The sequence below is a fragment of the Mytilus edulis genome, chromosome 1, assembly GCF_963676685.1.
Source record: "Mytilus edulis chromosome 1, xbMytEdul2.2, whole genome shotgun sequence".
NCBI classification, from domain to species: Eukaryota; Metazoa; Mollusca; class Bivalvia; order Mytilida; family Mytilidae; genus Mytilus; species Mytilus edulis.
Window position 1 is genome coordinate 96040527 of NC_092344.1, and position 15541 is coordinate 96056067.

A 15541-nucleotide genomic window follows, 5' to 3' on the forward strand; every position below is an offset into this window, starting at 1 on the left:
AATCTTTAGAAAGAGTTTTAGTAGCATTTTATTTTAGATTTTACGTTTAGTGAAGATGTACATGTTGTAAAAAGCAAGCTATTTATTTTTTTATACTGAAATTAAAGGGAAGTCTTTCTTGCATATGATTAAATTAGTTATTTTTTTTGGTTAAATATTGCAACTTTAATAAAAAAAAAAAATGGTTATTAAAAATAAAATTAAATAGATATTGAATATGAAAAAAATAAAATATTTTGAACGAGAACAATTAAAAATAATATCTTTAAAAAAAAGTATTAGCACTTTTTGAAATTTTACGTCTAGGATAGACCAAGGACATGGAAATATAATCATAAATACGTGCCTCAAATAGGTGTAAAAACGAGGATTTAAAAAAAAATCGTTTATTGAAAATAACGTTAAAATTAATTATGAAAGTTATGTCAGTATTTATTTTCATTAATATTGCAAATTTAAAGTTATTTTCTTTGTTTAAATATTGCAACATTATTTACTTTTTTTAATAACCTCTGAATCCTTTTCGTCATTAAAATGCGACTGATAAGTATAGATATTCAATATGAAGGGGGAAAAAATAACCGTGACTGAAATCTAAATCTAAAATTTATTTTAAAAAAATACACATTTGACCATGCAGATGTAAGAAATGATACTTCAAGCAATGAAACAACGAATTAAATGTGCCACTTTAATTACGACTGATAACCTAAAAATGAATCATGCATGCATTTTTAGCAGACTTAACCAGGTCGGCGATAAGATATCGAATATAAAAAAAGAAGATATCGGGTTTGGTGTCAATGAGACAACTATCTGCAAGAAACCAAAATAACACAGAAATACAAACTATGGGTCACCGTACGGCCTTCAACAACAGGCAAAGCACGTACCGCATAGTCGGCTATAAAAGACCCCGAAATGACAATGTAAAACAATCAGTCAAAAAAGAAAATTAACAAAGTCTGTATCATCGTATGCGTAACTTAGTTGCTCACCAGAGGAACTTTACGCAAGCGTTTAAACACGCGTTCCATAAGTTTGAAGTACGTTGAAATGCAAAGGTATGACGTTACGCACGTTATTGCGTCAATACTGTGTATTCAACAAGTCCACACTAATAAACAGCTTTTCTATAAAATCATAACAGTTAAGATATATAAAACTTATATCCATAGACTAGACAGGTAAATACTATTTCGAAAAAAAGTGCAAATTGTTTTATCATACTTTACTATAGTCTAAAATAAGGACAACATATTGACAAAACGTCAAAAATATGCGTGTCAGACGTAACAGACTATACGCATAATAACTTTAGCAGGGGTGTTTGTGTTCTTCAAAACAGTGTTATATCCACGAAAATTCAAATGAATGATATGCTTTATATATAAAGTATTACAATATTACTGAATATGCGTTCCTGTAACGATCAACGCTATTTTTTGGTAAAAACAAATAGTGGTCATTATGGTCAGATTTTGGAAAATGTTAAGTTATCAAAATTTATAGGTTTTAAAATATAAGATTATATGATATTTCGTTTGTTAAAATTATGCTAACAAATGTACATACACAGACCATATCAGAATCGAATTTTTGCAGCACTCACACTTCATATAAAAATGCAACGGCTTCTGGCAAATGTCTTGCAAGATGTCCAATGTCGGATTTTGCCGCTTTTTACAAAAAAATTGGCATTTGCGACGCTATTCATTGAAAAATTAAATTAGTTGCATGCTACATAGTGCTTTTCCGTAATTGTGCTTTAACTTTGCAAAACAGCTACATAGTTTTTAATAATTTGCGTAGTCAAAACGACTTCGTTTTCAAAGAAATGAAATGTCTTGCAAGTTTGTCCACTGGACGATTTTCATACGTTTTCAACGTTAATTGTCTATTCGGGGTACGCTATTTATGGTGGATCGCCGTCTGTATATTTCCTGAGACAGAATTTTCTTGATGGTCAGATACTATCAATAGGACCACAAAGTATTAAAAAAAAATCCGATGACTGGGGTTGTTCGTTTAGATGAGGTTCTTAAGTTGTGAAAAAGTTAGTGTCACGAGAGGATAAAACAATTCTCTTTTTCAAATTTTCAAATTTGGGGAGCGTAAAACTTCGATTTTTTTTTAAAATTTCTCTGCAATAAGATTTATATGTATAGAACTTGAAAGTTAAAATGAAATTGGGCCTAAAGCGGGCCATTGGCTATATACACCTCTCCACATCATACAAAGCTTGTAAATAATGTATATGAGATGAATTATAAATAACCTTTTATTTCTGACAATCGTTTCATTTTTTAATCTAATTGTACCGCTATTAGTAAATTGAATTTTATAAGCAAGACCCGTTTAACTTGTAATTCCCGACAAACTTTTTATAGTAAAGCAAAATATATATTTTCCTCCTTTTCGGGATCTAAATGGGGAAACATTGCATTTTATTAAGTTTTATGTCAATTGGTCTCTGGTAGAGAGTTGTTTCATTGGCACTCATCATACCGTATATATCTTCTCATTTCATATAGATTTATGTATTACCCAAATACGATATATTTTGTTGTTTGTTGCTTACGTTACTTTCAGTGGGAAATATTTCATGCATATTCAGTACAACTAATCATTAAGAAGTATCCATATTGATATGCAAAACAAAATCTACAAGCAAAATAAAAAACTTATCCCAAATAATCATTAATCGCCGTAAAACGTAAGAAATTGACGTTACCATTTGAGACGCAATATCGTGCTTAACGTCTATACGCTTGGTGAACGCTTTTACTTCAGGAAAATTTTAATGGAACATAAAAAAAATCATTCAGCTCAAGCGTTTGTCAAACGTATATACATGTACCTGTAAACTGCACGCACATAATATACACGCTACACGAGCGTTGGAAACGCTACAGATAAGTTTTAGACACGTTAAGGGCACATTGCATACAAAAATACTCCTCGCCTTAAAGCTTTCATTTAGGAAAAGAAGTCCGATACGGGTGAAACTTCATCAAACCTACAGAAGATATTACACCCTCTCTAACCATGCAACATGGGACTAGACATAGAAGTACAGGAACTACTCACATTAGTTTGAGCTGTACAAGATCTACAAAAATATCCCGCCTGCCTCAAAGGTGCATATAGGATCGACCATGGTCCAGCACTAATGATACAAATACCAACCAGAGTTACAATGACGTGGTAGTAAGTCTTTAAAGGCCACCGAGCGGCCTCCAGAAATGAAAAAAAAACTACTATTTAGTCGGCTATTAAATGCCCCGACCATTAAGATTTAAAAACAAAAATCAAACAAAACTAAACAGCCTTATTGATAACAAAATAATTTACGAAAACAACTTGACCGACATGAATTATGAACAACAACCACTGTACTACATGTTTCTGGCTTTAGAATGGACATTGGCACATAAACAATGTGGTGGCCATAAACCCAACCCTCCCAAATGAACCAAACCTTAAGGACAACACATCGCAAGAAAAAACTGTAAAATATCAGTTGCAATTCGCGTCCCTAAAATTATGGGTACGGTGCACAATAATCACTTACATAAAAACAATAGACACAAATCACTGAAATAATCGCACTTACCGAAAGCTATTTCAAAGCTAGTGAACATGTAGACGAACCAGTGGACATAGACGGACTTGTAAACATGTAAACAGACGGGCGAATGTGACAGACTTATTGACAAACATTCACATATAGACAGACCTGCAGTTGGGAATGTAGGAAGACCAGGAGAAACGCTAAGGTACGCTTTACGCACACCGAATACACGCTTTAAGCTCGTTGTGCACACGATACAGATATGATTGACAGGTTGAATGCATCAAAATTACTAGGTTTTGGTAGCGTGCATGATTTTTTTTACCTCGGCCGACGTACGTCGGATCTATACGTTGATGTGTGAAGCCGATATTACATTATTTAAACCACTAAACAGGCAATGTCAGTTTCTAATTCTTATGCACAACAAAAGTATTACAAGACAATACATCTTTATTAAACAATTATCTAATATATATATAATGCCAAACAAGCATTTGGGTTTACGATTGCATTTCTTTTTTTAAAGAAAGCAACTTGTTTAGTACATTGCACTATCAATAATAAATCAAAATTAGGTAAATATAATTGGAAATGATTTTGTAATGCTAACAAATTTAAGTATGCATATAATCTATATCTTGTTTTAGGTGTATATGAAAATGGGAATGACAATGAAAGATATGCAGACACATTTTGGTGGACCTGCTTTTCAGGCTTGGTAAAATATTTTGCTTTTAGTATTAACAGTTAGGTTTATCTATCTTGTTTACATCTCAATACAGTGAATTACTTGCTTCCGTGGACTCATGATTATTAGTTGCATACCAATTTTTATGGATTTTGTGGGTTAAGGTAAACCACAAATTCAAATGTTCAACAAACTATAAAATTTCTGTAGGATTTGTATGTGGAGATTGGCAAAACCACACAATCAAATCTCCAGGAAAATGCATGTTTTCCTCAATCCACGAAAATTGATACCCACAAAAACAGTATTATGAAAACAGAAGATTTTTTTCTCAAATAAACCTGATTTGTCAACAAATAATATACAATTTAGGTACATAAAACCCAAACAGAAAGTTACAGTTGTTTCATATATGAATACACAAGACAACCGGAAGTCACTTCAAAATCTCAATTATGGGTGGATGTCAAGTTTGTAAAAAACTAAAAACAGGCCTTACTATGATAATGATCAAATTATACATATATACAGAACAATTCTTTTACAGGCCTGATGCTGTACAAATTTGACTATTCTTTGCTTAGTGCCATGTTAGTTTTGAACAGATTACTTTTATAAAGAGGAACATATTTTTACTTATAGCAATATCTGGATGTAAAATTTTCAAAGATGTCTTCTTTAGAAAAAATTAACTGGAAACTCTTTAGATAATATTTGTAGTAAAAAATAAAACTTTTGTTTTTGCATTAAAGTTTTTATGATCTTTTGTATTATAGTAATTTGAGTAACAGTATAGACTAATGACATAAAGAGGCAGACATGTAATTCTAATGAAAACCTAACACTTATAATTCTAAAATGGAAGGGTGTTATTTCATTATTATTTCTTTAAATATACTGCCAAAGGATACTTTTATCTAAATTCTAAACATGATCTTTACAAATGAAACTATTTTTATTTTATAATTGCTTGAGAATTGGTAAACTGACATTCTGTCAGATAACAGCCACAATCAATTAACTGATTACACTGCCATGGATTTGGGGTGCTAACTGAAACACCATTGTGGATACAAGATTATATGAGTGATTGTCCTTTAAAAAAATATTTTGTGGTACAATCATTGAGCAGGATTAAATAATAAATTGTATGTATTAAAAAGCCTTACACAAGAAATGAAATAATTTCAGGTCTAGAATGGGTAACATGAGAGGATGGGGAGGACCAATCACACAGACATGGCTCAATGATCAGCTGATACTACAACATAAGATCTTAGACAGGATGAGGGCTTTGGGAATGATACCTGTTTTACCTGGCTTTGCTGGACATGTACCTGAAGCTTTATCAAGGTTAATCATATTTATATATTTCCTTGTACTAATATGCTTAGAAGGATCGCATTGTGTTATTATCATCAAACTTGACCAACCCTTACTCCTCTTTTCACACATGACAAAATATATGAAAAAAATATCAAATTCTTATTACCAATATTTGACATTTCATTATTGTTATATGTGTTGGTTTTTTTTGCTTTTATTTAGTTAGGGCAGTTGACAGTAGGTGTGTTTTTTTACTTGCTATCTTTATGCTAAAAATATTTTAATGGTATTTGCTTTTTGTTGTTGCATAAGTGTTTTATTTATTTCAATAATTTTGAATGATTTTCTTTTTGAAACAGAGGCATTATGTGTATTTGAGAATTATCATCTTCCCTGAGGAGATTGTCATATAGGATCTTTTTTGTCTGTTTTTTTTTATCAGCAGTTAAACAATATGATCATTAGGCCTTATAAATGAAACCATATTGGTTATAAAAGAAATTATAGCATCTGTGTGATTAGTTCATTTATAGAGAATACAGAGGAAACTGGTGTCATATCTGCTTTCGTTTATGATCGCTTTTACTATTATTGTTTTTATATTTCATCAGTATTTGCCAGGAGCAGTCATAAATATCTTCAAAATCACTAATGCTTTAGTTATATTTTCAGAATACACCCTAAAGCCAATATATCACAGTTGGGAGATTGGGCTGGGTTTAGTAAGAAATTTTGTTGGTAAGTTTGACATTGATTTTCCCGTACAATGTTTTCAGATTACATCCCAAGGCTAATGTATCACGGTTGAGAGATTGGGGCAGGTTTAATGAAACTTACTGCTGGTAAGTTAGTTAACACAGGTTAAAACAAACTAACTTGCTCGTACTAATTCTTAACATACACATTTTCAGATTATACCCATTAGCTAATATATCCAGGTTATATGACTGGGCTGGTTTTAATGATACTTTTTGTTGGTGAGTTAAGAATTACTTATCTCCTGTATAACACATATCCCTAAACACCAAGGCTTTCACTGTTTTCTGTCAAATATTGTAAGTACAGTCGAACCTCGTTGTGTCGAAGTCGAAGGGACCAGACGAAAGTATTCAACTCATCCGAGGTTCGACTCATCCGAGGTCGAGTGTGACGTCATATATTTGAAATGTATGAAATACCAATATGTGATTTCTGTAAACTAGATGCATGTTTATTGATCATTGTGCTTTTTTCGATATGATAATATATGATTGTGTATTTATGTTCCGTATTTTTAAAAATTCAACACACAACATTCACAAATAAAATCAATACACAAATATTTACAAAGGTCAATCACTATAAATTATGGAATCACTCGCGAAAATATTTTCATAACTAATCTTTAAAGAATGTGAACAGTGTTCATAGATTAAAAGACCGACTCATAATAATTAATAAAATATTTTAATTCTTTTAATTATTGTTCTTATTCTAATGGTTAATTTAATCTCAGCCTGGGTCATTAAAATTCGTTTCGTTTTTATACCAAGTGAAATAGGTTCAGCACATTCAAGTTCCGCTTGGACGATCAACAAAGGTGTTGATTAGCGGTCATCATAAACATGTCATTTTAACTGTTTAACAAACAAGTATGTTTACACAGCTTTAATCACTAATGGAATTTGCACAGCTTTAATCACTTATGGAAATGAATAGGTTAAACAAGAAAAACATCCGTTATGAATTTTATTTTTAAAGTTTTTATTTCTTTCGATTTTTTTTAAATTTTGAACTTCGAGACATCGGGGTCAATTTACATCAATTTTACATCGACGGGACTTAAGAATTACCTCGACTTAACCGAGAATTCGAATCATTCGAGTTCGACTCATCAGAGGTTAAAATGCATTGATCAAACGGGAATTATGCCGGGACCGAGAAATTACTTCGACTCATCCGAGTTTTCGACACAACCGAGTTCGACACAACAAGGTTCGACTGTATGCATATTTTAATGTATATGACTTTTATGATTTATTTGTTAAGTCCAATCTGCACCATTAGCCACCAGTTTGATGCCCCAGATTAGTAAATTTTTATTCAGATTAGTGAATATTTGCAAAACTTTGTTTAGACACATAAGAAAAAAGGCGGAATATTGGTGTTTGGAAAAGTTCTTGGTGGTGACTGTGAGTCACTTGATTTGTATGTCTTTTTTTTACAAATAAATGACTTACAAGTTTTGGACATATATATTTGCATTTGGTTTATTAAAAATATGAAATAAAATACTAATGTGCAATTAGAAAAAAATAGTTTTTCTTCCTTTTAAAAGAAATAGAAAGAAAGTAAGTCATTTAAATACTTTTAAAAACATCTCATCCCACTAGTAAACCATTACTATAACTTTGATATTTGTATTAACATAACAGTCCTGAAAACTAAGACAAACCACTTATTTCATGTCCTTTGCTTTGCTTTTCACTGTCTACACAAATTGTTTTGCAGTTGCTTTCAATGTCTGTGATATTATATTTTGAGTTTGAGGTAAAGAAAATTCAAGATCAAGACTTTAATTCATAAAGAAACAAATTGAGACTGTTTACAGACTTGTACTTTTTTCAAATATCATTATTACTTAGTTTAAGGAGGCAGAACCAGATAGTGCATTAACAGCTTTAGAAATGGAAGTAAGAGCACTTGTTCAAACTCCTTCCATTCTTTGCTATTCCTATGAAAAGAATTCAAACATGGGGGTTGGATATTTCTCTAACTGAAAAAACTGTTCAGATATTAAAATATTATAAAATAAGAAAATTTAACTCACTTTAAGAACAAAAGAAAAATTACCATTCATGTTACAGTTTTCATGAAACTTTGGTGACTGGTTTACATGAATTAAGATAACCTCCCTTTAGTTTTTCATAAATTTCTGATATGACATTGAGAAGTTATTGAACTTTATTCTGTAAAAGCGTGAAGGGCGTATCATGTGCTCATGGCCCAGCTGTTTATAAATTCTTAGTTTAATACATACCTGATAAAACCAGATGCTATGCATTTTCCTAGTATTAGCTAATCTTGATCTTTTCATTGTAGGAAATGTTTTTGTACTGTTATAAAAACCAATATCTTTATGATGCTACCATTGAAGTCATATAACCTATATCCTGACATTGTCTGACCTATTAACACTCAACTAATCATTCTCTAGAAGTCACTGACTTATTTTTTATCACTAAACTATTCATTGATCAGTTTTAAATGCCAGTTATAGACATTGAGTTAAATTTGATATATATTCATTGAAAGAAATTAAAAACTATAGTGAAGTAAACATTTTGTCAGATATTGTTTTTTATCTCAATTACAGTTATTAGACTTGCACAACTACACAAAAATAACAGTTTTTCTATAGATGCCAACTATCTCTGTAGTATTGAGCATTTTTTATATGATATGGTTTAATTAAGTTGTTTTAAATTTTTTGTGGGCTGAAAATTTTGATTGTAAAATCTTTGTTCTGTATTAAAGATAGGATTTATTCATATGTTTGTTTTCTTTTGCAGTACATATCTCTTAGACTTTGGAGATCCATTGTTCAAAGAAATTGGTGTTAGTTTTATAAAAGAGGTAAAGTAATTTATCTTAAGATAGTTGAATATTTATCAAACCTATTGAAGAATTATACAAATGATTTATAAAAATCTCATGAAACTTTGTATGAAAGAAAATGAGAGCAATAAGACTGCAATATTTGTAGTCAATCTGTATGATGTTTTATAGATATTTTAAGAGTAAAAATAATTATGAGACTGTCCAAACTTAATCGGTTCATCTCTATATACTGTAAATTCATTATTATTCGTTGGATACCAATGTTCATGGGTTTCGTGGGTACAAGCAAACCAAGAAATTAAATGTTCAACAAATGTCATGTTTTTTATCGGCTTGTACGCAGAATTTTGCAAAACCTTAAAATCAAATATCCACGAACATGCAAGTTTTCCTTAATCCAGGAAAATTAGTACCCATGAAAATAAATGAATCCACAGTATCTGACATGTGATACAGAGTGCCTCTTTTATCTATGTTGTTCTTTGCATGCCGCTTCTTCAATACTTTTGTTCTGGCAAATACATTTTAAATAAAACAAGATAAAAAAAGAGACATAAGAGTTTGAAAAAAAGACTTTTTGTGTTAGGAAAGACACTATTTCGATGCAATTTTTTTTTTTTATTTTAATGATTAATCTAAAATATGGACTGACATAATTCTGACAGATATATCTTATTTTCATTTGAAATTGGTCACTTTATTTACTTTAAATTTGATTTGGAAGAAAACTTCTTTATGTAGTAAAAGTCATCTAAAGTAACTTATTATTATTTCTTATATTTTCTTTTACAGATGGAATATGAATTTGGAGTAGATCACATATATAATGTTGATTCATTTAATGAAATGAAACCAAAATCAGGGTAAGTATGTTATCAATCACACTTAATAGTCACATTATTATAATAAGCATATCTTTTATTTTCTACAATGCTTCTGAAGTTATTTTTTTCATTTTTCAGTTTACTTGAATTGAAGACATATAAAATTTGAAATATTTGATCAGGACTCTGAAAATAAAAAATCATAGTCCATCACAATAGTGCTTTAATTTCCCCTAGCAAGATACTGTCAAAGAGAAAAAGCAAACTGACAGAAGAGCATAATTAAAACAGAGTAAATCATGAAAAAACGTTGATGACGTCACAGTCACATGACAAAATTATGTCTTTGAGCTGATAAACAAAACAACATCAGCCAATCAAAAGATGTGTTACATCCAAAATAAAATTATATTTGCCTATGTAAGCCTCAAATATGTGTCCTATTATATATTGCGTCATAGATGTCACAAATCGAACATTATGTCTTTTTTTTCTGAGTTCTGAGGAAAGGACACAATTTTGAAGCTGGACAAATGTCCACTAATTTAAGTGTCATGACATCATGGGACACAAATCTGAAGGAAGAACACAAATTTTGGGCTGGACATAGAGTTAATTATTACACATATACATGTATATTTTAAGAACAATATATGCTGTATAAAAATAAGGAGATGTTGTATGGTTGTCCTTAATGCATCTATCCACCAGAGAAAATTGATGTCTTGATTTCTGTTAAAAACAATAGATAAAAATCATGAAATAAACAAACATCACAGACAGTAACTTTCAACATGTTCAACAAGTACTGAATTACAAGATCCTGAAATGGGAAATGCACCTAAGAATGTGATGGGGTAGGACTTGTTTGTGAATTTACCTCAGAAAACATTGTATTTTGTTATAATTTTTAAAGTTTTAAGAATAAAGATGTGGTATTTTGTACATTATTTTGAAAGCTTCACATTGTCTATTACCATACAAAAAAGATACTCAATATACGACATACATGACTTGTCTTTCATGAGATAAATATAGAATTCATATAAAAAAGAAGATGTGGTATGATTGCCAATGAGACAACTGTCCACAAGGGACCAAAATGACACAGTCATTAACAACTATAGGTCACCGTACGGCCTTCAACAATGAGCAAAGCCCATACCGTATAGTCAGCTATAAAAGGCCCCAATATGACAATGTAAAACAATTCAAACGAAAAAAAATAATGGCCTTATTCAAACAAAAATAAGCAATTTGATTAATTATGATTATTTTCATGTAAACAATGTAGTTTATCGGTGATGTTCATTTTATTTGCAGATCTGCTGAATATTTACAAGAAGTTGGCAGTATAATATTTGATGTATTACAAACAGGGGATCCTGATGCCATCTGGTATGTAAGGGCTCAATATAACTCAATCTAACATTAATATACAAATATGTGGTATCATTGACAATGAGACAACTCTCCACCCGAAGAAAAATTACATAGAAGTTACAATCTCACAGGTTCACTTTTCAAAACACTAAAACCTGTGATAGTTTTAAGGGTTCGAGGTCATATGAGACACTCAGCTTGAAGATTATGCAATACTAGTACTCTTAACTGTAGAAACCTTAAGCATTAAATCATGAAAGAAAGTTTATCCACTACTGCCTTAGTTTTATGGCATATTTTTCAGTTTTCAAGTCCTAGTTGTTTTTAATAAAGCAGTGAATAGAAGTGTTAAATGTATCATCATGATCATTGTATACTGAATCAATTTATGACGTGAATAAAGAATAACAGAGAAGAAATCTTGTAGATTTGAATAATAAAAAAAAAATGAGTATGTGATATCACATTTAAAATTGAATATTTACAATCTAAAAAATACATGCTGATGGTGTATTTCTGCATTTTTAGCAAACTATCCTTGGGTTTTTAAAACGTGTACTGCAGGGTTTTTTTTATGTGTAAGCCACTTCATCAATCTTCAGGGCTGTCAAATGCAGATTCCAAGTTTTGACAATTTTGATAATCTGGAGAAAAGTAGGACAGTAGAATTGTATGCTATTTTGTTTTATTATCTATTTTGCTTATTTTCATTACATTTCATTATAAATATTTCTATAACAATATGTTTTAGGTTAATGCAAGGCTGGTTATTTCAAGATAAACAGTTCTGGCAACAAGCACAAATCAAAGCAATGTTAACATCTGTTCCAGAGGTTAGTATTTACACTGTAATGGCTGCTTCTTTTAACCAATAATTCCTGAACGTGCTTGAAATAATTGTTACTAGATAAGGTTTCTATTCAACCCTTTCATTTTCAGCTGATTATTTTGTCAGTTTTACAAAAAGAATAAAAAAGATTATAGGTAGCTGTTTCATAACTTTTGCTTAATCCACGAAAATTAATACCCACAAATTAAAGTACTTTCACATAAAAACAATAACAGGAATTACTGAAAATGTGAAGATAAGGTAAAAACAGACTACTCCTTACCATCAACCTCAACTCCTTTAAAAGAATAGACATACAAACAACAACTACCATCAAATGGTCCAAATGGCCTACCATATTATATACACACAATTTGGTGCATTTAATCCAGTTTTGTATGCATACAAATATCTCACTTTCCTATTTAGACCACATGCCATAACAGTAAAACACATTAAAAACCAACATGGAAGCCACTTTTATTCTTAATGTTCTTATTTATTTTATTATTTTGTATTGTAGGGTAAAATGATTGTATTGGATCTTTTCTCTGAAGTCTCCCCTATATACACATACACTGAATCTTACTATGGACAGCCATATATCTGGTGTATGTTACATGATTTTGGAGGAACAATGGAATTATATGGAGCACTAGACAGCATTAATACAGTAAATATTTCTCATAGATTCCGCTACTGATCAACTTAAACATTTGAATCTTGTCATGAACATGCATGAAATATTTGCCTCTGGACATGCAACAGTATATCAATTAACTAATTGTAAATTGTTAATGACATTTGAAAAAGCTAGAGTTTATGAATTGGAAAACAACAAAAAACAAATGTGGATGCCTGTGACAAAAATTAATATTCATAAATGACAGTACTTCACACCATTTTTGAAATGTTCATTTGCTTGATTAATTTATGGCAACTGTGACTGGCAGCCTTCAGCCATGAGCAAAACAATACAGAAAGCCTTATTCTGTTAAATTCTTGTAATTTCTTATCAGATTTCTGAAGCACTGCAAACTTTTATGAATTTGACAGTAACATATACCAAGTTGAAAGGACCACACCTTGAAAATTTTTCCATATTTCTCTGTTAGAGGGACTATTTTTACAATTACCCTAATATTTAGATATAGTCTGCGGTAAGAGTTTTTTCAGACATCAATAAATTGTCAATCTCTTGTAGAATTTTACAGATCTTTCTTCATGGTAAACAAAATTATAATTGGGCTTAGTTTTTGGCATTCTGCATTACATTCTACACAAACAGCACAATCGCAGGCAAAAATACTTCTGAATATCTTTTAAACTTTGATAACATCTGTTTACTAGGGACCATTTGAAGGTAGAAATATGACTAACAGTACCATGGTTGGTTTAGGACTCACACCTGAGGGAATTTACCAGAATGAAGTTATTTATGAATTCTTCATGGAAAATGTATGGAGAAAACAACCTAGAGATATAACAAAATGGTAAGGAAGGGAGACTACTAACATGAAGGGTGGACAACTCTTTTAATTGACATTATATTTTTGGGTATTTGAAAATAGAATTATAAACAAGTATTAAAAAAAGAATGTTTTAACATAATAACAGGTTTGATTTTAGCAATGGCAATGATAATTCTGGAAAAGGTGAGAAATCTGATAAAAAAAAACATCGCAATTTTAAACAAAATAACACAATGTCTGATTAGGTACTCAAAAAGGGTTAAAAAAGATTAACGATACAACTTGTAATGTCTGTACTATGTCAATCTATCATGGTCATTTATTGTCTATCGTTTGTTTTCTCACATTGTAGCCATTTTGTATCATTGATTTATACGTAACCAATTGAAAATATATTGTTTATTTAATAAAAGGATTGCGGACTTTACAAGGAAGAGATATGGCAAATATAACAAGTTTGTAGACCTGGCTTGGCAGTATCTTAAGGTCAGTATCTGGTTTTTAACCATTATCATTGTAAAGTTCAGTTTAAAACAGAAATCTGTATGAAATTTAAGTTTTAACGTCAGATATTCTACAGTGTAAATGAAAATCATTGATAATACATTTTTAGAACACTAATCAAAGGGTGTTGTTTATGTGTACAATTTCTATGTAAGCCTAAGTACAGTCATACTGTTCCGCTAGCCAGTCAACACTGAGGCTTTCAGTTAGAAGCCTGCACAGGCAGAAGCACTCAACTCCAATCTCAATTGACAAGGATTGTCAGTTTTCCTTCTAAAGGGTGGTGGTTTACTCAGAGCACTTCAGCTTCCTCCACCAATAAAAATTGAACGCAAAGAAATAACACAATAGTGTTGAAAGTGGCATGAAACACCAATCAAGTAATTGATCAATCTTTGTAAGGTTTTCATAAGTATTGTTTTTTGTGTGGGTGTATTCCTTATTTAAAAATAAGAGCACTAATAGATATATCTTATTAATTTTCAAGTCTGGAGAAATTCTTGTGACTTTATGTAGTTATATGATGCAATCAAAATGTGTATTGTAAATACATTATAGTGAGACTTAACAATTCAACTCTTCACACTTTACCCACATAATACAGGTATACAGCAGGTTTTTCAAACTCATATCACTAACTAATAATGTTAAGCATTATTCTTTAATTCATCCATGATTTCATACAGAAAAGTGTATATAATAATACTGATGGCTTTAAAGACCATGATAAAAATTCCATTCCTACGAGTCGACCTAGATACCGACATGGATTGCACCCTCATGTGAGTACAGGGAGAAGAGTAGATGGAATGTGCATGCAGTCAAGTATATTTGTAGATGAAAAAAGTTTCAAGCAGTTTCATGAAAGGATGAAAAAAAATATTCTGATATTTAATCTGAAATGATATTGATAAATACAAGGATTTGTATCTATACAAATCCTTGATAAATACTATTTCCTCTAAAATTGCCTTTTATATTAATCTCTTTTTGATACTATTTAATGGCCATTTCTGTGTTGCCTTTAATACACTTTTCTATTTGTTTTAATCTCTTAAAATCCCATAAATTAATGATGACCTGGTAGATGTTAGACTTTGATGGGTTTTATTGAATTATTGACTAAAACTGCAAAACTTTGTATTTGATCATACATTCTCATTACATTTAAATAAATAAAGTCATCAAAATATGTGTATTTCATTTACATATACATTCACGTTAACAGAAGAGTGTATATAATAGCACAGCTGGTCATGAGGACTTTAGTACTGATGTTATTGTCACAAGGCGACCTAGATATCGAAACCGTTTACGTCCACAAGTTAGTACAAAGCT

At 30.7% G+C, this 15541-nt stretch overlaps 1 protein-coding gene across 9 annotated transcripts in view; it reads left to right on the plus strand.

Annotated features, from left to right (window-relative positions):
• LOC139495916 (alpha-N-acetylglucosaminidase-like) overlaps nucleotides 1–15541 on the plus strand; it is a 47139-nt gene that overhangs the window by 19753 nt on the left and 11845 nt on the right. For 2 of the 9 annotated variants that reach the window (XM_071284349.1, XM_071284334.1), the window contains exons 6-16: nucleotides 4225–4295; nucleotides 5457–5618; nucleotides 6264–6329; nucleotides 9143–9206; nucleotides 9984–10054; nucleotides 11339–11413; nucleotides 12150–12231; nucleotides 12751–12900; nucleotides 13578–13720; nucleotides 14113–14185; nucleotides 15432–15527. In XM_071284349.1, coding sequence (XP_071140450.1) covers nucleotides 4225–4295; nucleotides 5457–5618; nucleotides 6264–6329; nucleotides 9143–9206; nucleotides 9984–10054; nucleotides 11339–11413; nucleotides 12150–12231; nucleotides 12751–12900; nucleotides 13578–13720; nucleotides 14113–14185; nucleotides 15432–15527 — 1053 coding nt within the window. Of the gene's footprint in view, nucleotides 1–4224; nucleotides 4296–5456; nucleotides 5619–6263; nucleotides 6330–6367; nucleotides 6434–6502; nucleotides 6569–9142; nucleotides 9207–9983; nucleotides 10055–11338; nucleotides 11414–12149; nucleotides 12232–12750; nucleotides 12901–13577; nucleotides 13721–14112; nucleotides 14186–14889; nucleotides 14986–15431; nucleotides 15528–15541 lie in introns of all 9 variants that reach the window. The other 7 variants (XM_071284360.1, XM_071284386.1, XM_071284343.1 and 4 more) reach the window with 7 other exon arrangements.